The sequence below is a fragment of the Amphiprion ocellaris genome, chromosome 8 (genome assembly GCF_022539595.1).
Source record: "Amphiprion ocellaris isolate individual 3 ecotype Okinawa chromosome 8, ASM2253959v1, whole genome shotgun sequence".
NCBI lineage: Eukaryota > Metazoa > Chordata > Actinopteri > Pomacentridae > Amphiprion > Amphiprion ocellaris.
Genome location: NC_072773.1, coordinates 24440039 through 24466707, shown reverse-complemented (window position 1 = coordinate 24466707; position 26669 = coordinate 24440039). Strand labels below are relative to the sequence as shown.

The following is a 26669-nucleotide window of genomic DNA, read 5'->3' as shown; positions in this document are numbered from 1 at the left end:
AATAGGTCCTGCATGGATCAATAAATCTTCACATTGACATTGTAAGTGAGAAATTGAGTTTTTCATAGCACTGTTAAAAAACTGCACAGAGGCGTATTTTCACTGTTTTCAGTGTGTTAGCGAGTGTGTGTGCACGCACAAGTGTGGGTTTAGCTTATTTTACAAGTACTGTACTTCCTGAGGTGAAATATCGTTAATCTTCTTATCCAAAAGTTGTGACAGACTGAGTATGCTGACTATAGCTGTCTAGATTTTGTAGTAGAAGTTGTTGACAAGTTGTTTAATTCAAATCCCTGTCACACTATTGTTACTAAGTCCAAATGTTGTTAATCTGCTCCTTGTTAACGAAGGATCAAGATGAGGCCAAGTTAATGAGGGAACGAGGAAATTGTAATTAGGAACACAACGTTATTGAGAAGGACCAATCTGACACGGTGCGTAATTTAGCTGATATAATTGGCGCTAATGCTAACACTTGTTATACTCCTGACAGATTTAGTTCCTGTGAATGTGGATCACACTGGTTCACTGGTCTGAGTTGTTCTAATATTAACTAAGAGCTTGTGGACTTCATCAGGGGTACTTTTAGAGTAAGGTGCACTAAATTAGTCCACCATCTTTGTAACTTGACCATTGAGATGAGGAATTCAGCCCACTGCTTGTGAATTTTATAGACTCATTTGGGCCAGTGTCCAAAAAACATGACAGATTAAGAGTACAATTTCTTATTAGTTGTCTTTGCCTCTGTGCTTTGCTCTTTTGTAGATTCAGCAGCACTTTGTTGTGTAGGAACTATACCATTTTATTAAAGACGAGAATTTTCTGAAGTTGAAAATAAAAATCTAGTCCCATACAACTTTTGGACCTGTTACGGGGGCTGGTGACATGGGAACAGATGAAGAGAGAGGGACCAGGTTATATGTATATGCAAAACGGTTAAATTGTTTGTATCTTGTCATTTTCTGTGGCATTTTTTAAAAAGTTTACTAAAATAATAGTAGCCAACTCCGTCAGCATCTCATTCACTGTCTGTGTATGTTGTGCATGCGAATCTCTCAGCTGTTTTCACACCTGCACTTCTGCCCTGAACTTATCTGAAAATTATCCAGCAGAGCTGTATGTGGAAATGTAAATGTCTGAACTGGGTGGAATGGACATTGAACAGACTTGATCCTGTCAGCTGTCTAGCACAAAGCCTGAGTAATGTCTGACTGAACCAGTGTGAATAGAGCAGGTCATTGTACGGAGTAATCTTGCTTCTGTGAAACTGGAAGAATACAAGTGAAAATGTGTAATTGGTGAGACAACACGAATTGGGAACTTATATCATTCAAGGCTGATGCCAGACGAATAGCCAGAAGACTCAGCTGTTTATAACTAAATTACAAAATACTTTGTGACTTTATGTGTCATGTCTTTGATGCTCCTCCCAGGTACCACCCCTCATCTAAATTAAACAGTATTTCCACAGAGTAGTTACAATGTGGAAGTTGGACAGTCGCCTGTTTTGTGGAAGGAAAACTCCAGACAACATCTAGAGTTTATATGAGACAATGTTTTGAGACTGATGCTCCAGAGAAATGGCCTACCTCCACACTCTGTAGTACCAGAGCCCCTTTACTATGAGAGCAATTTGAGTCTATTAGTAATCATTAGATGCAAACAATTTGTGCTTCTTTGATCCCTTTGAAACTTCACAACCTGGTAGTGGGTGGAAGGAAATTTCTCATGTGAAAATAGCTAAATGAACAAAAGATCTGGGATCACACATGACTCTTTCGCCAAATGTGCACACACATGATTGCTGTCTTAAGTAAAACGACATGCATCTGGAGAATATATGTGATATGGATTTCACATACAGTTGGATTCATTTTAAAAAAACAATCAGAATTTGTGTCTTCAGTCGTCAATATTATATTTGATGGCCAATTGGCAAACGCCTATTTCGTATACATCAGTATTTGTGATATTGTGAGAGCATAACAAGTTGTTTTTTTTATGCTTATGTACATTGCAAAAATTCTAATTTAATGGTAAATCCTTTGACAAGCATGCAGAGCTTTTCCTGTTGGCTCAGAACTAGTGTGTGTTGGAGAGCAGGGTCTTTTGGAACTAATTTCACAAGAAGGATGTTCATTGTTTGACAGATTTTCCTGAATTACATGTTTTTCTCTCTGCTTTGAGTTTGAGAGAGCAAAGATGAAGCTTGATTAGTGACACTGATTACATTACACGGGTAAACCTCCAGTTTTAGTTTAAGCACAGCCACATCAGTTTTCAATCAAAGCGGTTGCAAAAGCTTGTCAATTTTCTTGTCTAGTATATGTTGCGTGGAAAATGTCTTATCACGTGTCCAGATAGATTTTGGTTCTTGACAGTCTGCTTGGTTAGGAATTTTTCACATTCATAAATATCTCCATTTTGCTCGCTTTGTAAGCTAACTGGAGTGATAGCATCAACCACTGCATACTGTACATTCTGTATCATTAGTGGGCTCAGTGTAACTCAAGATCCAAACTAAGGCCATGCTCTACTCAAAGAGTTATATCAAGCATTGCGGAAAATTTCTATGACTGTCACGGAAACCGCTAAAGCCTCTTATATAAGATCATGTATTTACTGCTAGATCTTCAGGTAAAGTAGTTGGGATCATGGCTGTCTCTTCACAATAAGGATACTTATTCTGTTTTTACATTGACAGTGCAGTAAAGGCAACATGTGACATTATGGCAGGAATTTGATTTCAACACATAGTTTTGCAATTACATGGTATATTAGCCTGCAGTTCCCAGGACTGATGTTTTAATCTATTACCTGGTCCCTTCAAAGCCCAGATGTCCACTGTCTTGGCATCATTTGGATTTGTCTGTGGTCCTGTATGAGGTACCAGAGCTGTGGAACTAATAGATTTTAGCGCACAGATATAGTGGGTGGCAGCAGTGTGCAACACAGCTTCAAAGATTGTTTCCTGGGAATGTCACAATCTATTTTTCTGCTCTTGCCGCCTGCCTGTGTGTGTGTTTCCCTCGCCTGGCCGGCTACATACTCTGCTGTGGCCAACTGCGCCTTTTCTTTAGCATAAATGTGAAATGTTCAGCATAGGCTTGATAAGATTACATGCACACAAACTGTCGACGATCTGTATGGAACACAGTTTGGATCATAAATGTAATTTAATTGGTCACAGGTCCCTCACAGTAACTAAGAAGTAATTGAGTTTCATCTGTTGACACTTATACTTTGTCACTGTGTGTGTGTGTGCCATAGGAGTGACAATCTTCCAGCATCTCAGTTTGCATATGTATCTGAGTGTATCTTGCCATGCAGTGAACAACACCTCTGAGCCTACATGTGACTTCTGAATTATGCAGAAGCCCCAATGTCTGCAAAGAGGGAAACAGAAGTGGATGGGTGTGTGGGGAATGTGATTGGGGAACACTCTGAGTTGGGGGTAATTTAGAAAAAGCAGCAGGAATCCTGAAAGATGAGGGCAGAGAGATGATGAGGGAAGGGGAAGGAGCAAGAAAGAAAAATGGGGTAATGTTGGGAATAGAGTATTGCCTACAGGGAGAAAAAGCTGCAATGCTCATTGGTTCAAAATCTTTTAAGCTGTCTGTTTCATTCCTCAGTGTTGCTCTCTTTGGACCAGCATTTCAGGTAAACTTCAGACCATGTGCTGCTTCTGTGCAACAAAGAGCACTTGGGGATAACCCAGCCCAACTTAGGCAGCCCCTGCCTTCCATTGCTCAGCTCGCCTCAGTAGAAAGAGTTCTCTGCAGAACTGAATTATTCATGGGACTTCAGAAGAGTGCAGTGAAAATCCCCACCCCCCACACACTTGCACACAAAACCTGATATGCTACATTCTCACACACGCGCACACCATACTTTATCATCATATCGCCACATTGCATCACAACACATGTTACTTTATTGTTAATTTTGAGGTAATTTGAAGTGATTTTATGTTTGAGTTTCATCTCAGGGGGAGTTGACTCTGGTTGAATAATTAAAAAGATCAGATGCCGCTAGGTTGTGTTTATTGCATTGCACCGTCAGTCTCATCCATCTCTGTGAGGGGTGGGGTCTTGCTTCTGGCAAGTGTTGAGTATGTGTGTTATGTAAGGCGTTGATGTGGTGGTCTAAAGAAAAAATGACTTGAAAGAAACCCCTACCTAAAGCAAGGTGTTGCCAGAGTGGAGTCTGTCTAACAGAATTGGAGAGGGAAGGGATTCAGAGGGAGCGGTTACAGAAGATGTTTTTGCATATGTGGGAGATGTTGGGTGATGAAGAAGGGAGTGGTTGGTGTGAGGGGTGCAGAGGAAGAGATAGATTGCAGATGTGGGGGGGATGGGAGAAAGGCGCAAAATGTAGTGGGTGAGGTTGAGCAAGCAAATGAAGGAGATTGAGACAGATAGAAGGATCGATGACATATAACCTTTAGCTGCAGCGTATTGTGGGTGTGACCATGTTAATGCCTGGGTTCATTCCCCCTGGCTGTGGTTTGTCACACCTTCATGTCTCTTTACACATCCTCAGTGTTTCTGGAATGAAAGCTAGATAGTGAGAAGCCACATCTGACTGTATTACCCATAAAATACTTGTATACTTTAAATATTATCCACAAGGAAAATACATTTAGGCAGAATCTTCCTACTGCTTCAAAAAGCCACTGATGTGGGTTTTTTCCCCATACAGATGCATACTACAGACAGTCATCTGCTTTGATGTACATATGGTCTAATTAGAGATGTGTATATGGCTGAAAGACTGACACTAACCTCCTTCTCACTCCCTCTGTCTTGCTAAAGCATACTGGATGCATGAATTTACAATGTACAGGAGAGGTGATAGACTCTTCCACCTGGCAGTTCTTGTGAAGCAAATCTAAGTACCTCTTATTAGGCCTTTATATTCATTATTTCTTTTTCTGTCATTTCTTTTAGGACCGTAAGCTGTCAAAAGTGGAACGCCAGCGCTTTAAAGAGGAGGCAGAAATGTTAAAGGGTCTTCAACATCCCAACATTGTCCGTTTCTATGATTTCTGGGAGTCGCCTCTTAAAGGAAAGAAGTGCATTGTTTTAGTAACAGAGCTCATGACTTCAGGAACGCTAAAAACGTGAGTATTGGTAAATGCAGATATTTTTGAGATAGCATCTCTGTCGAGTGAATTCAAATGAATGTACCACTTTATTTTGTATTTTGCAGCTATTAAATGTCATGTGACATGTTTCCCTGTCCTTCATACAGCTATTTGAAGCGTTTTAAGGTAATGAAGCCCAAAGTGTTGAGGAGCTGGTGCAGACAGATCCTGAAAGGCCTCCACTTTCTCCATACCAGGACACCCCCCATCATCCATAGAGATCTCAAATGTGATAACATCTTTATTACTGGACCTACAGGATCAGTGAAGATAGGGGATTTAGGACTGGCAACGCTCAAGGCAGCTTCCTTTGCGAAGAGCGTCATAGGTAAGAGACTTTATTATGTGTATTGGTAGATTTATTGTTCTAATATCAAAGAAGAAGTGACATGTTCATTGGGCACTCTGTCTGCAGGTACTCCAGAGTTCATGGCTCCAGAGATGTACGAGGAGCACTATGATGAGGCTGTGGATGTCTACGCCTTTGGCATGTGTATGCTCGAGATGGCCACCTCAGAGTATCCCTACTCTGAGTGTCAGAATGCTGCTCAGATTTATCGCAAAGTTACTAGTGTGAGTTATACTGTACAATTTTACATTATTATCCTAGAGAAAGAGGTAGCTTAGGACCAGCCATCTTTGAGGAGCTACACAGGAAAGAAGAGGAGTGAGAGAGGGGCTTAGCATTCAACAAATGGCTTTGGCTGAAATGAAAGAAAGGGACGCTGCAGTTATGGGGCAAGCTCTGTAACTATTCAACTACTAGGTTGCCTCTTGTGCTTATTAATAATTGTTGTTCTCCCAAAAATTACATATTAGTGAAAAAAAGGAGTTTGTGGGCTTTTCTTAGCTTCTGTCACATTTTTACTTCCTGTGGCCTATTACTTCTACACCTCTATGGAAACAGCACAACCACAGCTAGAAATGGAGAGAACTGAAAAATGTTGTGGAATGAAACAAAGTTATAATGTAAACATTATATAATATAAACAAGAAAAAAAGAAAGCTTAATTTCTTTGATTATTAGTTTTATAATTTCCAAGTGCCCAGAGGTGTTACCCACACTGGGAAAAAAAAGTAACGGCACCACGTACATATTTTACTACTTACATTTTAGACATATTTCCATAGTTGTCTCCCATCTGCTCTGTTTAAACACAACCTGCAGTTCAGCTGAAAAGTCTCAGAATTTTTGTCATGACTGCTGGTGGTCGCTGAGTCACTCATGGCTTATTTTGGTGAAATATTAAATTATTTCAAAATTGACAATCTGGAAACTCCTGTTTATAAGGCTTCTGGCTAGGATAAATGGTCTAATTTTGATTAAAAAAAAAAAAAAGAATCTGCTAGGTGGATTTGGGATTCAGAGAGTTAAACTATGACTGAGGTAATGACTTATTACTGTTTAGGGGGCTTTAGGGTTTTAAGTAAAAGCCTAACAGCATTGTTTGAAATGTTTTGATACAAAACATTGTTAACAATTGCTGCGCCTATAACAAATGAAAGGGGGCTCTGCTAATTGCTCAATCATGCTCACCAATACTGCATGCAAAAACTTTAACATAATAAATGTGCTAGTAATTTGAATAAAGAAATTGATATATTTATATAACAATGCTTTCACAAATGATAATTCCTCTAGCAGTCCAAATTGTCTCTATGTAATTTTGTGTCTAAACGTGTTAGCACAAATACTTAATTATTCCACTGTCTTCTCAAAGAGACCCTGCTGGTAGCCTTAATTTTATAATGGTTCACAGTCATGCTTCACAAACCTATATTGTGGAGGATAGCATGTTTTTCAGCAGTTTCAAAATGTAAGAAGTCCAGGGGGTTGTTCAGCGTACAAGATCTGCACTGTTTATAGGTAAATGAATCCTCAGTCTTGAATATCTTGGGTGAAGAATCTAATGAGCCATACAGAGTCACAGAGGGAGTCCAAATCTCTCTTTTCTTTTTCTTAATAAGGCCTAAATGCCATATTTTGTTCTATTTCTGTTTGCTTCCCTCTACTAGCAAAGCATACTGCAAACTGTTTTCACATTAGGGGGTGTCCAAAGTCATGATGGACTTCCTGATTTGATGAAGAGTATTGATTTTCCACTGTTGAGTCTTGGCAGGGCTGGAAACTAAGAGAGGACTCTTTCACCTGCTGTTAAAGCAGGGAGAGCTTCTGTGCGCATATTAATGGTTGGGCAGCATCAGTGCAGCTGTCTCTAGGTACCATTTTCTGCATTGTTACTGTATTCATATTAGTGTCCTGCAGGGACCACTGCGGGATATTAAGAGGCGATTGATCAAAGAGAAATCCTGATAGTGTTATACCATGCGTGTACTCCCTGAATAGGTACAGCAGTCAGCTGCATATTTAGTAAGAATATTAATTCAGTGATTGCATATACTTTACACATATAATTTGATTTGATGCAGAATTTTATATACACCACACATACTGCTGAACCACAGAGAGAATAACTGGACAAAAGCTGCCTACAAAAAATCTGATTAACAACTGTGAGTGTTGAAACATTTATTCCACCATTTTAAAAGTAATAAGCAACCAAATCTACTGAGTACCAAACCCTCATAAACTTTCTAAACCTCTCCTCCTACTGTGAGTACTCAGGATGTTCAAAACAGTCAAAATACCACAAACAACATCCCCACATGCTCTTTCCTCTGTTTTTCCTTTGTCATTATTTCACAGCATCATTTGATTGCATGCCGACACTGTTATGTTTATATTTCCCTTTCCTCAGGGGGTGAAGCCAGCCAGCTACAACAAGGTCGTGGATCCTGAAATCAAGGAGATCATTGGGGAGTGTATCTGCCAAAAGAAAGAGGAGCGGTGAGTGGCTGTCCCCATCATTGCCCAGTGTCCAGCCAACAGGGCCCACAAGGTGCCCTCTCATCTTTCATGCCTTGTCTCGACTCCCCCGCTTTATTGCTGCGGCGCTGACAGTTAGGATCTCAGCAGCACTGCAGCTTCCTACCATGTCTGCAGGGTGTCTTTCAATTCTGTTACATAATTAGTTTGTGTACAGAGGAGAAAATAAACCTTAATTAGCTTCCAGTGGCTCTTTTTTTTTTAAGTTTTAGCATGACTAGATTCAGTATGTGACTGTCTAGGCAGCACAGGTAAAGCATGACCATATATGATACAATGCCAAAATATCACTTCCTGTCAATGCAGTAGGATTCTTGTACCATAGCTAGTTGTAGATGTTTCTAAACCCTTGGCATTACAGATGAGTGGCAGCATTGTGTGTGGAACACGTTTGTGCTAGAATCTGAACTTGCGGTTTCTTCTCCCAGGTACACCATCAAGGACCTCTTGAACCATGCTTTCTTTGCTGAGGACACGGGTGTGAGGGTGGAACTAGCGGAGGAGGATGATGGGGAAAAGGCCTCAATAGCTCTCAAACTATGGGTAGAGGACCACAAGAAGTTAAAAGGGAAGTACAAAGAGAGTGGAGCTATTGAGTTCACGTTTGACCTGGAGAAGGAGGTCCCTGAGGTTGTGGCACAAGAAATGGTGAGTGAATAATTTAAGGTTTCATACATGAAAAAACATTTGATAAATCTGTATTTATTGTTTAGGTGCACAGTTTTTCCTACCTTGCGTGTCTTCTGGTATTAGTGTGTTCTGACTGTTTGTAGTGCTTTTATCTCATGATGTGAATATACTAAAATGGAGATTGCTCATGACAACTTGCTGTTACAGGAACACCGTGATTGCAGTTTTATTTTTCCCTTTTGTTGACATAGTTTCTCCAGTGGATCTCCTCAGATAAGGCACCCAGGCCTTGTAATAAAAACACAGCCAGAAAAAAAATTAAACTTCTCTGTGTGGGAGTCTTGATAATATCTACCCCAAGCCTTTATATAGCTCATCTCACATTCTTCAACATCATGAAAACGTCCTTAATAGGGGTATAGCTGTAAGGAGACTATTGAGTTAACTTCAGGTAGGGAATGTAAACACTCTCATTATTAGGCTTTGCTTTTTAACAGACTAAAACAGGTTTATTGGAAAAAGGAAACCTGTACACCTTCGTGGGAACTCTCACACCTTTAGTGACAATAATTCAGGGAGAAATAATTGGTTTGTGCTTTTGGCGAACTATTTAAAATGGCCTTCACCAGATTACATTGAAAAAAGCTTTTTTTGAAAGAAGATTGTTCTATTACATCAGGTCACAGGCTCATCTGCAATGTAGATACGGTGCTGTCAAAAAGTATTTTCCCCCTACAGAAACCTTGCATTTTTGCACATATGTCATTTGTAAATGTTTTGGATCACCAAAATAATTTTAATGTAAAGGATAACCCAAGAAAACAAAAAATGCAGTTTTTACATGATCATTTTATTTTTTGAAGAAAAAAATGCTGTCTAGCCCATCTTGACCTTTGTGAAAAAGTAATTGCACCCTTAGCTACCAAATTCATTTGGTAATTGCGTTCGATTTCACCAGCCACACTTGCATACGATTACTGCCAGTCTTGTTGAACCTAAACATCATAGTATTCATATTATCATCACAGTATAATAGAACCTGTCTGGCAATGTGAAGTAGCTGTAGGGTCTCAAAAGGCAGCACATGACACCCAGTTCTCAGGAAATTCAAGACCAGATGCAAAACAAAGTTCTTGACATTTATCAGTCTGAAAAAGATTACAAAGCCATTACTAAGGCTCTGGGACTCCAGCAAACCAACCTAAAGCTCAAGCACACATGGGTTATACAGTGTGACAATGACCTTAAGGACACAAGCAAGTCCACCTCTGAGTCGCTCTAAAAGAACAAAATTAAGGTTTTGAAGTGATTGAGTCAAAATCCGGACTTTAATCCAATTGACATGCAGTGGCAAGACCTTAAAAGAGCAGTTTGTGCTCATAAACCATCTAATGTGACCGAATTAAAACTATCCTGCAGAGAAGAGTGAGCCAAAGTTCCTCCATGGCGATGTGAAAAACTGCCAACAGGCTATCATAAACATTTAACTGCAGTTGTTGCTGCCACGAGTGGAAAACCAGTTATTAGGTTTAGGGGGCAATTACTTTTTCACGAGTGATATAAGATTTTCAATAAATCTTTAATGACTCATCATTTTAAAACCGCATTCTGTGTTTTGTGGGTTATGAGTTATCTCTATCTAATATTCAATAAATGGAAATATTAGTTTAATGATCTGGAACATTTATATGTGAGAAATATCCAAAAATAGAAGATTTCTGTCAGGAGGAACCACTTTTTCATGGCACTGTATTTGTGCAATATCGAATAAAATGAAGCGTGTAATACGTGCTTGTATACTACATTTGAATTTAGGAGTGAAAGTCAGACATTTAGGGGCTGTGTCAAGTGAGGGTTCTAAATACTCATTTTAGTCATTTTTGTTCTATCTCAGATTAGATCAGATTCAGATATTCAACTAGCTGATCCAGTTACAGTGACATGTCTAGCTTGCAGGGCCTAGTCTAGTGTTTAAAACAGTGCCTTCATTTTCAGTGTTCCCCTCTCTTTTCCTGACATCTTCTCCATTTCTTGTCTGCTCTCTTCCCCTCCATTTGTCTGTGAGGCCTTGAACAAGTTGGGAATCTGAAAAAAAAATTAAGACTCTGTGTTACAATCACCTTAGGATGAAAGCAGACGTGGACCAACAGCACAGAGATCATCTGACCAGCAAGCTTGCCTGTCACACCACTCGTTATTAGGTCTAATATTTCTCTACAGACAGGGAACATGAAATGTCTAATTTTTTTTCTACATTGACAATCCTAGACCATTTTTCCTGATCATTCAGTCTTACATTTGTGCTGAAAATACCTTGATACTTTGCTTTATGTTTAAGTGACCTTTAACAGCATACTGTGTTTTGTGCTGCACAGTTAAAGGATAAACATGATTAATTTAAATAGATTTAGTTTCAATATGTCCAAAATATCTGCTTTACTGATTTTGTATTGCAAAAAAATATGAACTTGTTCAGCTCAAGAGCCAGTTTGAAATTTGTTTTGGCTTTGAGACAAAAATATAGTCTTTATTTAAATTTTGCATACAGGTGTTCTATGCATTGTGCCTTTATCTTTATTTTGCAGATGTAACAGTCCAGACAGTTCTATTGTGAGCAATGAACCAAGCTGCTAACAAAGGGAATGATTCCCCACTGCTCTGATCCCCTTAAAATAGATTTTCTATTCCTTCCTTTTCTTGCTCTTTCTGTCTGCCTCACACACTCCCCTTTTTAATGCACCCTCTCTCTGCTCACATGCTCAACGCTAAAAATATCCTGGAAGTCATGCTCTTCCCTTTTCTTTGTCAGGTGGAGTCTGGCTTCTTCCACGAGAGTGATGCAAAAACTGTGGGAAAGTCGATCAGGGATCGTGTGGCACTGATCAAATGGAGAAGAGAGAGAACAGCGTCTGCTGCAGTTCCAATGAATCAGGGTGATGGAGGACACAGGCTCCAGATGACACCATCTCAGGGTACCACTGCTGGGGCTCCACATATAGGACAGCCCCTTCTGCTGGAACCAGAAGAGCCAGAGGCAGACCAGCACAACAGGCTGCATAAACTACCAGCCAGTGCCACCTCAGTGACATGTAAGAAATTGTGTTCTTGTCCACTCAGTGACACTTTGATTTAATCTTGGACTTTTTTATGAGTGCAGGATTTGTGTTTCTACAGCAGACGGCACACTTGATAGTGGCATGGGCTCCACTGTGTACTCAGACTCCCACAGCAGCCAGCAGAGTGTCCTCTACCAGTCCCTGCTGGAGCCTATTACTATGGCAACACAGCAGGTCTGTATCAGAAGCTTAAACACCCTGGTGGACATGTACATTCAGAGATATAAAATACACACTCTTTGAAACCAGTCATTGCTCACACGACCTCAGACCTGAGAACAAGCACTGTATTCACACGCTTACAAGCATCAACATGCATACACATGTGGACATATACAGATCAGTCACAGCTGTGCACATTCCATGCATATGTATTTTTCATATCTTTGTGCACCCATGCAAACAAGTTTGTTGGTCCTCATTTCATCACGTAGCGCATTTCTTTGGGGTTATGTTGTGTTCATTATGAGTAACTTGTGTTTTGCTTTTGGGTTGTTCCTTGATCAGTGCCAGAGCAGTAGCCCTTATCTGACAGATCGACCTCACTCCTGTGGAAAGAGTGAATTGCGGGGGACAGCATTGAGTCCAGAGCTCAGGACTCAATTGGGAGCTGCAGGCCGGAGGGGAAGTGCCCCTGTTATTGACACTCAAAGGGCAAACCACATTGCTCAACTCCATGCCCTCATTCAGTCTCAGAGATCAATTAGTCCCACCCCCACGGTACCAGAGAACCAGTTGGAACTCAGCCCTGCTGAGCTTCACTCAGAGGCTAAGGATGGGTTTCCCACCCAGGCTGCTCTGCCAGTGCTAAAAGTCACTCCTGTCTTGTCACCTTCTGAGTATCGACGCCTTAGCGATACCAGCATCAGCTCGCCATCAGAGGCCATCAGTGAGAACTTAACCTTGCCTGCGGCAGGTGGACGCAGACACTCTGACCTGGGTAGTCTTTTGAGCCTAACTTCTCATCATAATCACCATTTGACAATGCATAGAGGTACCATGTGCCAGGCCTGCCTCTCTTTGCTTCTGTTGAAATCACAAGATGGGAGCCATCGCCGGTATTCCATTGTCACACCAACACACCACTGTCCTTGTGACTTTAGACACCATCCAAAAGGACACCCAAAAGTTTCAAATGACTATTCAAATTTCTCACTGCTGCAGCAGTCCCTGTTTAATATAATCGGCCGCAAGGCAGCCCCTTGTCACACTACACCCACCCAAACCTCAATGCTGCCCTCCTCAGCTACCCACAGACTTGCCGGCAGCAATGATATCTGTGGCCTTAAGAGTCCTGTCCAGTTTTGCAGTTTGGTTGGGGACCAAGAACCTCTCCAGGAGTGTGAGGACAAATACTGTGCCGCAGAGCAGCAAGTTACCAGGGCTGTGGGAGTGGTAGGTCACAGTAGCAAACAAGCTTTAGTTTCCTGTAATGGGGCCAGCACCTGATTAACAGACTTCTTCCAGCCTGTAGGAGGTATAACATTATTCTGCATGGGGCTGGTCTGATCTCCTGCCTACTGCTTAACTCTTGCTGCTTTCATAGGTCTTCAGTGCTGACCAGCGTCTTAAAAATCATTAGCTTGCTGCTGTCAAAGGATAATAGTGCAACTTCTAACAGATTATATGTCCCTGCTGATTAACCTGAACTGATCCCTTCTACAACTGACCTAGATGTTAACATTTCCCTTTCTGCTTTACTAGCCCAGTGCAACAGCCGTCTTCCTCTTTGGTTGCCAAGGGTAGATGGTCTCTAATTGAAGGAAAAATGGTGGCTGTCTGATTTCCATCCTCTTTGTCTCTCCTACTATTTCTTTATTGTGTCCTTGCTTTAGCTCACACCTGTCAGTGCCTTTTCATTGTTGAAATGTTGTTTCATTAACTTATTGTTATCCCTCATCCTCTCATTATGCTTGCATCCTGTATAACCTAATGTAACTGGCACACTTATTAGCTTTTTGGATTTAATATTGACTAGAAAATTCACTCCCAAGAGAGATTAACTTGAATTTCTGTCATGTGTATCCTCAGGCCAGTTCTGTAGGTCACCAGAATCAACCCTCTCTCCAGGGGCTGCCCTCCTCCAGCACAGCAGTGAACACACCACCGCAGTACCTCCAACCTGGGCACAGCTACCCTGCTGCTCCATATGCTGGTCAACCCAGTGCTGCAACACCAGCTCCAGCCAGTCTATGTTCAGTCAACATCCAGCATGCAGCCAGTGCTTCTAGCTACACACCTCAAAGTGTGCAGCAAACCCAAGCTGCAGCAGGTATTGCAGCATCAGCTATGCCACAACATGTGGCACAGAGCTACCAAACACCAGGCCAGCAACAGGCAGCAACTACAAGCTCTTTGACTTATCCTTTGCAAATCCAGCAAACTTGCCAAAACTCTGTGGCCCCAGCTCAAGAAGAGGCTCTGTCTGCATCAGGATATCGTGCATCAGTCAAACAACAGAATGCAGCGAACACCCTGCCAGCCCAGCAGCCAGCACAAAGCTGCCCTCTTGCATCTGTAACTCCAATTATGGCAGCCACAGTTCAGTGTCAACCTGCACAAGCTCCCAGCGCACTGCAGCAGGTCCAAGCCACAGTCAAACTGCCCAGTCAGCAGCCTGGTCAAAGCTCCTCCACACCAGCACTTTACAGTCAGCAAATGTCCATTCAGCAAGAGCACCAACAGCCCTTACAACAAAATACACAATCCAGTGTCCAACATGTGCAAAATGCCGGTCATGCGTATATTCAGCCTCAACTCCAGCATTGCCAAGAAACCATGCATACCATACACCAACAAATGGCACAACAGCCTACCCTCCAGTCTCAAAGTTTTCATTGTTCTACACAGCAACAAGTACAAACCCCACCACTACAGCAGCACAGTCAAACAGCCATGCAGACAGTGATTCCACAACAGAGTCAGGATGTATCTCAGTATCAGCCCCATCCCACAGCCACCCAAGCTGCAGCCAAACATCAGAGTTACCCTGCTGCAGGTGCACCAGATGCTGTCTCTCAGAGCCATGCGCAGTCTGCCCACCATCAGAATGCTCCAAGTCAGAGTCAGTACCTAACTGCACAGTCTGTTGCTGCCCCAGAGAATTATGGAGGAGCTAACCGGGTAGTGACTCATCAGAACCTTCCCAATTCTTCCCAGCAAAGCCAGGCTGCACATACTACCCAACAGGTGAGTGTAAAAGTCAGTGATTACTATACAGTTCATTCTAGAGTAGCATACCTAGTGTCCCATTTATGAATTTTGCTTGTTTTCCTCCTCTGGCCCCTCAGCCTGTCTTTATTTTTCATCAGTTTCAGTCATATCTTTGCATCACTGCTTTCCTAGACTCAGTAGGACACCTTTGTCTTCACACAATGTGTCACTGTGGGACTAAGAAAATAATTGAGTTAACATGGTAGATATGTACACAACTTGTAGTTTTCATACTACCTAATTTATCATGTCTGGTCTTGATTTGGTGCAGCTGAATTGTAAACAGCTGCATAGGTGGACAGTAGATGAATGAAAAATGAGCAGTCCAATAAACAGGAGTTTCCTCGGATATCAGCCAACAGAGAGATAATGGAAACCGTAATGAAAACAATAACAGTGGTTTTAGCTGCTGTATCCGCCAGCCCTTCTAGACTTGCTCTGTTTTGTGGTAAAAAGTGCTTCAGTGTGTGCAGAAGATTCTGAGCGATTCCAGACATAGGGAGAGGATGGAAAATGTGAGCTACTCTGAACTGGGTCAATAGCAGGAAATACAGATTTACAAACTGAGGGATGAAAGTGTAATCCCTGCCATCATTGAAGTTCCTCCCTTCTTTTTGTTTGTGTTTTTGTTTGGTAGAATATACCTTCTGGTCAGATCATTTCACAGCATAGACAAGATGGACAGGGCCATGGGCAGAATATCAGCCAGTCAGCTTCCAGTGTTCCAGAACAGGCCCTTCTTCCTCAACAGTTACTGAATCAGACAACTGTCCACCAACAACTGCAACCGCTGCAGATTTCAACCTCACTCCCACCATCACACAAGTCCCAGGTATTGTCAATCTGTTATCCCCTTCATTTTTCTTGAGTGTAAGTTGTTATGAGTCTGAGCAAATTTTCTATCCTGCATTATATTTAAAGGCCAATAACAATATTGACTTGATGCAAGTTGTTTTGGTGCATCTTCCTCCTATGTTTGATACTTTTTTCTCTAGACTTTGATTTTCTTCTGTTTCTTGTTTTTTCCTTTTCTCTTCAGTTTCCTTCACAGTATCCCACAGTCCAGGTGATGCCAGCTGTGACTGACTGTGAATCCTCCTACCCTCACTCCTGCACTGCTCCTCAACCTTCAATCTCCTCTTCTCTTAATCACATCTTCCTTTCTCCTGGACATGCTCTCCCTGTAACCCCGTCTGTCTCGCCCCTCTCTCCCTTGCACATTGAAAACGCATTAGTTTCACCTATCCCAGTGTCCCTCATACCTTCCCCCTCACTTGTGCTGGGTAAGGTGGAACCCACCTCCCCACAACGCCAACCCCCTGCTGTTCTGCAGCAGACTGCTAGGGCTGAGACTTGTCATGCGCAACCTGCATTTATATCAGCACTAAGCTCCCACCCCATACACACACACACTGCCCCGTGTCAGAACACACACCCTTCCATAAATGGCAGCACTAAGCCACTGATACAGGTAATTATCACAGCTGCAATGGAGCACATATGTTTACTAAGAAGGTGTGAACTGAAATTTAAGTGTGTATATGAAGGGTGTTTTTACTGAAGTAAACATGAGATTGTGATGATCTCTATCAGATTGTTTTTTGTGATTGTTTTTTAGATTTGTTTTTAGAGTAGCTCTGCGGAATGTAATGAATGTGTGAATATGTTACACTCATATTAGCCAAATATCCCAGAAGACAGAAATGAGTGAAGTCTTTGCTGATAGAAGATATTGCAATTACTGTACATAGATGGAAATCCTGTAGAATATTTTGGAAGAAATTCTTTTTTAAGAAAAGTCACAACAGCCAAGTACACATTTAAAAATTTCCAAACACCTATGTGGGATGAAGGATCAGGTTCATTATGGACATTAGTAATACGAATGTGTTGTTTCTCTTTTATAACGGGTTCCTCAGCAGGCCCAGACCAGTCATCCTGAGCTTGTCTCCTGTACTCAACCAGTCCAGCCTGCTCAGCTCACACAACCTGCAACCTTTTCCTCACCTGTGCTCAACGGGACAGACCTGGGCACAGGCACAACGGCTTCCCAGCTGGACAACAAAAGCCCGTGCCAGCTGCCCCCACAGGCCCAACCCCAGAGTCGGGTTCAAAGCCAAATTCCTGTGCTGCAGTCCTCTGATTCTCAGAGAACATCATCTGGGTCTGCCAGTTCCAGTTTGACTCAGCAGAAACCACTCAGTACTCATACAGGAGCTGCTGGTCAGGCTCCAACAGAGATGAACACTGAGGTATGGACACACTATTCAGTTAAACACTTTTTGTGTCCTTATAACGTATTCTTTGTCTAATATTCTTTTTTAGCTTTGGTTAACATAGACACCAGGCTACTGACATGTATTTCCCTTCAATTCACTTTCAAAATGTCTAATATAAAATATCTGGACCATGTAATGCTCTCCATTATTCCATATTTTTCCTTGGTTGTTTATCTCTTGGTTTTTGTCATCTGTAGGATCAAGGTGCAGAGAAACACACTGGAGGACAAAGCTATGACAGGTACTAGCTTATTTCCCCTTAGCTGTCTTTAAGCTGACAAGTTGGTGATTGCGATTTGAAGAATGCATATTGAATTAGAGTAATCTCAGAAAGTTTTAGGGGATGTTAAATGTGCGCTAAACCCTGGCGGAACATCCTGCCTGATAAGCAGTGACATGAATGTTGACATAATGCACATGGTTTTTAATATTCTTTGGACCACTATTAGTCCAGACTAAAATATTCGAAAGGTCTGTGGTTTACACTGATGTGGTATAGTAGCCACACCAAAGCTCTGCAAAGTGCTACTTGTAACCACTGGTTGGTTACATTGCTTTTGCTGTTTTGATTTGAACTTCACAAGGCAGAGACTTTTTTTTCTCTCTCTTTTTAGTGTGCTGCTGGCATTCTATTTGTTGTGTAATGTAAAACTAGTAGTAGTTTGTTGTAGTGTTGAAAAAGGACAGCTCTTTACTTAGACACAAACATGTCTAAAACTGCAGTGCACTCTGGTTAACACTTTAATGGCATCTTTGAATTGCTCATGACATTGTGACCAACAAAAACTTATTTTAAAGTTACATTCTTTTATACCAGATAGCTGATAGCTAGTCCCCTACAGATCTATATCCTCATTAAGCTCATACAAAGTTTAGTGTTACCCGTAGCTGATGAGTTAGGCTTTTGCCGAATCCTCCAGGCATTCCAGAACAGGCTGCAGGGGAAGTTTTACAAAACCCTTTCAAAAGCATCAGAGATGGTAAAGACTGTTGTCCTCTTCCAATTGCCAGTACAATATCTCTATTGTGTGATGATAGAGCTTCTTGTGTTTTAAATTTCACAACGTAATTCATGGTTATTTATCAAAACTTTGTGTGCATCTAAGTTGCTTGTTTATGTTAAATATTGAGTACAACTATGGATACATTTGAATCATGAAATAACACTGTGTTTGTAATGATTAGTTTAACTTCTTTTCATCCCCAAACCCAGTGTCAACTCTGATGCCACATCAGGAAAGGAGATGAGTGATGGTTATGAAGGGACACATGGAGGTAAAGGTGACAGCAAAGTCCGCAAACATCATCGCAGATCCACACGCACTCGTTCTCGGCAAGAGAAGATTAACAGACCAAAGCTTAGCATGCTCAATGTAAGTAGACAAAACATATTCTAGCAAGAAGCATATTTCTTTAAGCCCATGTTAAAAGAATTGAACACGGACAATATATGTATTGTATTTGCTTTTGTGGCAGGTGTGTAACACTGGGGATAAGATGGTAGAGTGTCAGCTGGAAACTCATAACCATAAAATGGTCACTTTCAAATTTGACCTGGATGGAGATGCACCCGAAGAGATTGCTACATACATGGTATTTAGAAGGCAAAGTTACTGCGAATTCAATTGATGCAAAAGGTTTTTGTAGTGTCTTGTAAGCTATTCATGGTCCAAATATTTCCTTATGGCTTCAGAGACCTGAAACTCCCTGTTTGCTATTTTCAGCTGCAATGCAGCAAAAATTCTCACATCTGTCTTGCTCTTTCTCTCTCCTCCAATCTCAACTATTCATATTAGGCATATTTATAGATAGTCAGATTAATATTTAATGACATAACTGCTTGGGTGTTAAATATTGCTTGTTAAGATAAGACCTTTGATTTCTTCAGGTTGAGAATGATTTCATTCTGCCTCTGGAGAAAGAAGTCTTCATTGAGCAACTGAAAGACATTGTAGACAAGGCTGAGGACATGCTGAGTGAGGACACAGAGGGTGAGAGGAACTCTGACCAGGGTTGCAGCCCCAAACAGAGTGAAGGAGCTGGTATATTGGGAACAGAGGTGAGAAAGGAACTGTTGACAGTTTGTAGATGCAGTGATGCAGTCTGTCTGTGAGTGCCGCTGCCTTGGGTACATCATCCTGACAGCACTCTCAAGATGACTTTGGATGCAATGCTGCCAAAAATACCAGTCTTGCTGATGTAATGTTTTGATCTAACTAAATTTATTTCAGAGGTATAGCTTTTTTGGCTTGTTAGGGGAAACCTTTTAAGTCTCTATTAAATTAATGCGCATTCTTCATATCTCTTTAGTAATCTTTCCTTTTTTTTTGAAGGCTTCTGCTCCCAGCACCCCACAGCTTGTGTACCAACAAAATGGTAAGGCTTTTTGACCATCTGAAACTCATCTTTTCACTTAAGCTTTTGAGTTGTAGTTCAGCCCAGGCTCAGCTACTTTGATTTACAGCTGTCATCTCAAGAATTCTATTTTAATGTTGTATTGGATGGAGAATGACTTGATAATAAACTTTGTAAATATTGCTTTCAAATTCATTTTAAAGTACCTTTAGCTCTTCTCTTCATGTATGCATGAATGTATTTTAACATAGATCTGGATGTATGAGTTTGTGTCTCTGTACTTGACAGTCCTCCACACTGGCAAGCGCTGGTTTATCATCTGCCCTGTGGCTGAAACACCTATGCCTGACAAAGAGAATACTACATCACACTCCTCTGCAACCCAGGGTAAGCTGCACACTCAAAACCATTCATGGCTATTTATTTTTGTCATGTCCTCAGTTTTATTACTGCCCAAGTCTGCAATCCTGTGTTTTTGTTTTTTTTTTACATTAATAATATTTTCTAAAAAATCAACCTAAATGTTTGTGTTGTACTTGCTGCTGTTGTTACTTAAAACGCTGCACATGCATTCGAGTGTGCATCTGCACAGTTCAGCCGCTGGGGTCAGTTATATAAGTGTGCTTCTGCAGTGGTTCTAGGCAGAAATGAAGGGCAGGATTTATACTCCAGCTGACAGAGCCTGATGGGGGGAAGACGAGCAGTGATGTAACACTCTGGCACCCACAGGACCTAGCTCCTCTTCTTCACAGCTTTGGCTGTTTAACTCCCAATCTGTTCTCCTCCTAATTAACTCTGATCTCTTTATTTCTCCAGAATCTGAAAAGTCTGGCTCATTGTCAGTCAGGCCCAACAGCAACACAGCTGCAGTGACTACCCCAGTCGCATCTTTATCTTCTCAAAGCCCGTCCTCTTCTCTGCCCACTGCAGCTCAGACTTCAGTGCAGCCTTCGGACCAAATCACTGGCAAACCCCGGGTCCAGCAGACCCAGCCCTGTGTAAATAAACATGCCCATGCTGCTGGTGGCATGAGCCATCAAAACTCCCTTCCTGTGGAAGAACCTTGCATTTCTGCTGTCTCTATGGTCACAGATATGCCATGCTGCGCTATTGTGCCACCTGTCTCTCTGGATGTGAATGCCTTTGATAAAGTAGCAGCTGGTGGTTTGGTCTCATCTCAGACTAATCAACCAGTTCAAAAGGCCAGCCCAACTGGAGAACTACCCCCACAGCTGGCCTCCCATCAGTCTGTGGTCCTGCAGCAACCCTATGCCACACCCATGCAGCCTGGGGCAGTGACCTCCCAGCCCCAGAGTCCAGCACATCAGACCTCGCAGAACTCCCAGTCGTCCAGCCAACAGCAGAGTGGGGGGCCAGGAGAGTCGGACAGTGAGGGGCCACGCAGGGTGGAGTTTGTTGACCGCACCATCAAGACCTTGGATGAGAAGCTGAGAAACCTGTTATACCAAGAGCACACTCCCTCCCAACCCTCCAGCACTACATCTGAGCCCCAGGCTTCCAGCACAGAAGGAGTCGGCTCCCCTCCAGTCTCAGACGGCCAGAGCACTGAGGGACCACTTACAAAGAAGAAGGGGGAACCACTGGTAAGATGCTCTGTGTGTGTCTGCCAGTATTTATACACTGGTTAGGGTTAGGGTTGCTATTGATTTGAGTATTGGCTCTAAAGAGCAATGCCAGTGCTGTGTTTAGAAAGAGGGTAGGGTAACATAATTTCTGCTGGCAGCATGATTATTCATCTTGAACTCTTCCCCTCATTTTGTGTGCATGCATGCAACCAAAAACACAACAGGTTCTGACTCATTCACACAAACTGGAGGTCAGGGGAGGATAATGGTTAGTCTTACCACACCGATCTAGTGTTTGTAATGTTTTATAATTTGCCTCTTTTAAAATGATTGCAACTTCCCACACACACACACACACTTCTCTTTTTCTCTGTTAGCCTCAGATTCCTGAGCGCACAGATAGTGTGGGTGCATTAAGTGACTCTGCAGTGGCAGGTAGGTAACATTATTTATGCAATGTCCATGTCAGATTAGTAATGCATAATCATTCCAAAATTGCTTTTTAAAAAAAAAAAAAAAAAGAAATTCTCTTTGCTGGTTTTTTAGCCACAAACAGGGGTTTGAACAAAAGAGATGTGACGGCTGGCTCCAGTTCATATAGCTCCAAAAGCCGTTTTCAAGTAAGAATCCACTTTGAAAGTCTTAATGCGTAAATCTGCTCAATATAAATGTCATTTGCCAAATTAAATTGTATTACAAGTCATGGCTTCGGCCATTGTTTGTTCTGTTTCCAGTTTGTTGCTGATACATTGCATTAGTTGGTAATGTTTATGGACCCTAATTTTGTTACGAACATGGCTTTCTCGTCCTTCCAGATCATCCCAACTCCACCAGATGTCATTTGTCGTTTGGAGAAAAGCAAGACAAGCTGCAGCACCTGCAGTTCCCCAGCACCCTCTAGTGGTTCTGGAGGTTCTTACAGCCAGACCCAGAGCACAAGTCTGACAGAAAAGGGCTGTGCAGCTGTGCGCACTTCCTCTGTGACAGCTGGAGCCGACGATGAGAACGCAGGAACATCCAAATCTCACAATAGTAACCGTTACTCAGCCCCACCAAACTTCTACCAGGCTACACCCACTTCTAGTCCTGATGCCACCCCACGTCATATCCCCCGGGCTCAGACCATTGACACTTCGACCCATCACCACTATCACCACTCGCCTCACCTCTACTCTGACTCAGCAGATGAGGACAGCAGCAGCATAGCCCCTCCTCCAGCTCACCCTGCTCCCCCAGCTCACACCCTGTCTGAGCACAGTGGAAGTGACCTCATGAAGAGGGCGGTTGCCTTCTTACGCAGGTCTGGTAGGAGCAAAAGTGAGCAGAGCTCTGATTCACCAAGCCGACAACCGGTGGCAATGAATGGTCACACTCCTTCTCCTTCTGCTGGACATGCCCACTCATCCTACATCAGTAGTGACAATGACTCAGAGTTTGAGGATGCAGATATGAGGAAAGAACTGCAGAAACTTCGGGAAAAGTAAATAATTTACACGTTTGCATTCACCTACATCTGCAGCAGTGTGTTTACTGTGGTTTCCTATGTATTTGCAGCTATCATGGTTTGACTGCTCTAAATGAAAAATGGATTGCATTTATTGAAGATTCTAAACATAAATTCATGTTTTACTGCAATCCAGTATTTGGTTTAATACTAGAAATAAAAATAGGGAGAATTTTGTGGATACTGGTTAAATGTAAATGTAACAACCTAATTTCTGATCAGAAAATGAAATGTTGCAGCTGTATTCACTGTTCTTTGGTGGCATATGTGCAGGTGTATCTCCTTCCATACTTGTCAGATGTCTGCGAGACTTGATTCAGATTTACAGCATTTGGCAGACACAACATATCTTACAGAAAAATAACATTATCCAGAACAGTTTAAATTTGTAAACATTTAGTACCACTCAGTGCCACAATTACTAAACCATAACTTAACAATACAAGTAGGAACATTGTTCTGAGCTGGCAACTGAGGAATCTGGAAGTAATGTCTGTAATGGCATGAAATGTTTTCAATAATTGGCCTCTTTAGCAATTATCAATAACCTGATCATACTAGTACTAGTTATGTCATTAATTTTGCCAAGACTATGCAATGTAGATTATTTGGCTTTCATAACATGATGCACTTAAGTAGAACATGTTAGTCACTGCTTTTACTACTATTTTTAGCTTCTAGATGCCAACTTTAATATTACTGGAATCTTAATAGGTATAAATGGTTTTAGCATGTTCTTAGAAAATTTAAATATTTTCTTTTCCTGAACTTATAAAAAACTTCAGTGTTGATGTGGTGTGATTAGATAGCCATGACCAATCAAATACAATTTGGCTCTTGGTGTTTGGGACTAGACGACACATCGTGTGGCCTGAACATCTTGTACACAATTTCAGCCAGTGTTCTTTGTCAGTAACATTAAGGACCATATAGAAGCATCCAAGTTAGTAATTTCCCATTATGTGCTAGTATGTCTGCTGATGCAAAACAACTCGTGTCTAAAAGACAAGCAGAGGTTTTTGATTAACTCAATAACCTACACACTCATCAGAAGAAGATGCAGGAATCATTTTTGTAAGTGCAATGATGGAGGGTTTTGTAGAAAGGATGAGGCCGAAAATACTGAAGGAAAAAACATGAAAAAGACGAGCAATCTGTGAGAAATCTTTCAGAAATGTTTTAAGCAAATTTCTGTCTGTTCTCTCCTTTTCCCTTCTGACCAGACACATGAAGGAGATTTCTGAGCTGCAGGCATTCCAGAGGAGTGAGATTGAGAGTCTGTACAAGGATCTGGGAAAAACTCTGCCACCCAATGTCAGCCTTCTACATGCTGCACCCCCAACTGGTCGTAGGCGCAGGGCCAGCAAACACAAGCTGAAAGCTGGAAAACTGCTCAATCCGATGGTGCAGCAGCTCAAAAACAACCTCAACGCCACCAGCATTGAGAGGAAAGGTGTGTGGGTTGGCAATGTGGTTTATAAGTGGTTTGCATGGTGATTTGTGTGTATGGAAGAGCATTCTTTTTGTCTGTGGAAAACACAGCAATGGCATCATGTTCAGAAAACCGTAGGAGTGTGTGATTCAGAGTGGCTCACTCTGACTCATACTTTTTTTTTTTTTCTTAAACCAAGGTGATAGCGGTGCCAGTTCATCCGGCTCCCCGGCTAAAAGCTCAGTACTGTCAGATGGCTCTGCCCACTCCAGTGGCAGCTCCAGCTCTGGCAATCAGCTTAGCACCGCCCCAGAGCAGGTCCACACTCAGCAACCCTGTTCCTTGAAAGGCTCTTTCTCCTCAGACAACATCTATGCTGGGCTTCATGGTGATGGAATGACCAACCAAGCTGGCCCTGGCCAAGGTACACATTATAGGTTCATGTGCATGCTGGTGTGTGTGTGCGGATGACTTAAAATTATTAATGTTGTCCATATTGTCTGTGTACACCATTTTGCAAACTGAAAGATGAAGGACCACCTCATTTTAGCAACTGTAAACTATATACTTAATGTAATGATGGAAAATGTAAAAAAAAAAAAAAAAAAACCAAAACATATATTGTCATGCTAGATGCACAGACTTGTAAATCCACTCATCAGACTGGCACCATTTGTCAAATCGAAGAAAGAGGCGGCCATATGCAACATACGTACCACAAGTAATACAGATGCAATTATGTGGAATTTCAGACCTGTTAAAAATAACTGATAATTGTCTGAAAGCTAAAGTCATCCAATAATTTAGCTGTTTATTCATTAATACGTTTTTGCCTGTAAATATACATCTTTAAATTGAAGTCATACTTTGTTAGTGTAGCACTGGGGAAAAAATGGATCGGGCAAAGAACATGGATCTGATATACAGTGCATGCCAAGAACTTGAAACATGCAATAAAGATGGACAGTTATTCAATTTGCTAAAATCTGCAGTATAAAAGATAAGTGCGAACAGTAAGAAAACATGTTTATAATTGCTTACGAACTTACTTAAAATTACAAGTATGTGGCTCATTGGCTTTCGTTACCCAAAATATAACCAAATTATTATCCTGCTTATTTGTCTATGAAGGTTTGACAATTGTACAAAAACGAGACTGAAAGGTTGGTCACAATAACCTTTCCTCACAACTGATGGTAAAACATGTTTTATGTAGTTAGTAATGAAAATAGAGAGAATTTTTAGTGACCGCAGTATCCCTCCTTACAAAATGTCCCAATTATGCACATATGCTACCCGAACATGCCCGGCCAAGTATTCTACCTATAAAGAAGACTTTATTGCTGCTTTTCATTTCATTTAAATTAAAGCTGTTGATAATGTATCCACTGTCTACACTTATATCTGACCCTATCAAATAAATAGCCAAGCAACCACACCGACCCTCCACAGGACCTTTGCCTGACAGGACCCTCCCAGCACCCCTAATTAGGCACTCTATTCTCAGATTTAATTATTAGATGATAATCCATCATCAGCCTAATTAAAAATAGTTTTGCATTCATCACCAGATAATCCAGTGAGATCCTGCATATCGTGCACTCCGTCTTGGTGTCCTTTTCTGGTACTTTTGATGGTGGGGTTTTCTCATCCCAGTCTATTTGCACTTTTACAAAGTGTCTCTCTTGTTTCTTCTCTTCTTCCCTCTTATATTCATTTTTACAGGCTGGACGGTTTACCACCAAACGTCAGAGAGAGTCACCTATAAATCTAGTAGCAAACCACGCACTAGATTCCTCAGTGGACCTGTGTCTCTGTCCATCTGTTTGTATTTGTTCTTTTCTATTTCCCCTCACTCATTTCCATCTTCTCTTTATTTAACCTGCCTCTTTCTTCTATCAACCCATTTTTATATATAGATTTATATATAATACAGTGGATATCTTATTTCACCCTCCTTGAAGGCCTCCTCGCCTGACATTCATCATCCATTTTCTATTCCTACCACTCACACTTTCCTCAAAGCTTGTGTTCTGTATGAGTTTTTCTTTTTTCTCACCGCCAGAGGATATCTACAACATGCACAAGTGATGTTGTTATGCTAAACTCATATATACAAAATCAGCTGAATCTCGTTAATATAGGCACACATTACAAAAATAAAAGGCTTGTACAACCAGGAAATGTTTCTTGCCCTTCAAAAACCAATCAAAGAAGCAGGCCATTCTGTGTAGCTTGTGCTTGTTTCAGACTGCTTAAAGTCCCTTAATCTTTTACTGCTGTTAGATCTTATAATTGCCGCATAGATGTTTGTGGACGCTTATTTGTGGCACTTAAAGATAGATATCGGCACTGTTGATTCCCAGGCTTGTCATTTTTCAAAAAGAGCTCAGCAATTACGACTTCCATAATAAAAACCTGTATCCTCTTGAAGCAGAAATCTCAGCCCTTATTTAATACCAAGTGGCCACCTGGCTTTAAATTGCTATTTTGCATTTCTTAAGCATTTGTTGTCTGAGTC

At 41.5% G+C, this 26669-nt stretch overlaps 1 protein-coding gene across 8 annotated transcripts in view; it reads left to right on the top strand.

Annotated features, from left to right (window-relative positions):
• Nucleotides 1–26669, top strand: part of LOC111588728 (serine/threonine-protein kinase WNK2) — a 44625-nt gene that overhangs the window by 12325 nt on the left and 5631 nt on the right. For 2 of the 8 annotated variants that reach the window (XM_055012612.1, XM_055012609.1), the window contains exons 3-27: nucleotides 4950–5122; nucleotides 5254–5474; nucleotides 5562–5719; nucleotides 7906–7994; nucleotides 8462–8681; nucleotides 11473–11752; nucleotides 11838–11953; nucleotides 12287–13174; nucleotides 13811–14968; nucleotides 15630–15824; nucleotides 16032–16060; nucleotides 16905–17244; nucleotides 17469–17512; nucleotides 18485–18644; nucleotides 18748–18864; nucleotides 19160–19330; nucleotides 19605–19647; nucleotides 19915–20013; nucleotides 20443–21230; nucleotides 21590–21647; nucleotides 21759–21832; nucleotides 22028–22692; nucleotides 23940–24169; nucleotides 24348–24572; nucleotides 25874–25972. In XM_055012612.1, the coding sequence (XP_054868587.1) occupies nucleotides 4950–5122; nucleotides 5254–5474; nucleotides 5562–5719; nucleotides 7906–7994; nucleotides 8462–8681; nucleotides 11473–11752; nucleotides 11838–11953; nucleotides 12287–13174; nucleotides 13811–14968; nucleotides 15630–15824; nucleotides 16032–16060; nucleotides 16905–17244; nucleotides 17469–17512; nucleotides 18485–18644; nucleotides 18748–18864; nucleotides 19160–19330; nucleotides 19605–19647; nucleotides 19915–20013; nucleotides 20443–21230; nucleotides 21590–21647; nucleotides 21759–21832; nucleotides 22028–22692; nucleotides 23940–24169; nucleotides 24348–24572; nucleotides 25874–25972 (6640 nt within the window). Of the gene's footprint in view, nucleotides 1–4949; nucleotides 5123–5253; nucleotides 5475–5561; nucleotides 5720–7905; nucleotides 7995–8461; nucleotides 8682–11472; nucleotides 11753–11837; nucleotides 11954–12286; nucleotides 13175–13810; nucleotides 14969–15629; nucleotides 15827–16031; nucleotides 16061–16904; nucleotides 17245–17468; nucleotides 17513–18484; nucleotides 18645–18747; nucleotides 18865–19159; nucleotides 19331–19604; nucleotides 19648–19914; nucleotides 20014–20442; nucleotides 21231–21589; nucleotides 21648–21758; nucleotides 21833–22027; nucleotides 22693–23939; nucleotides 24170–24347; nucleotides 24573–25873; nucleotides 25973–26669 lie in introns of all 8 variants that reach the window. The other 6 variants (XM_055012614.1, XM_055012613.1, XM_055012610.1 and 3 more) reach the window with 5 other exon arrangements.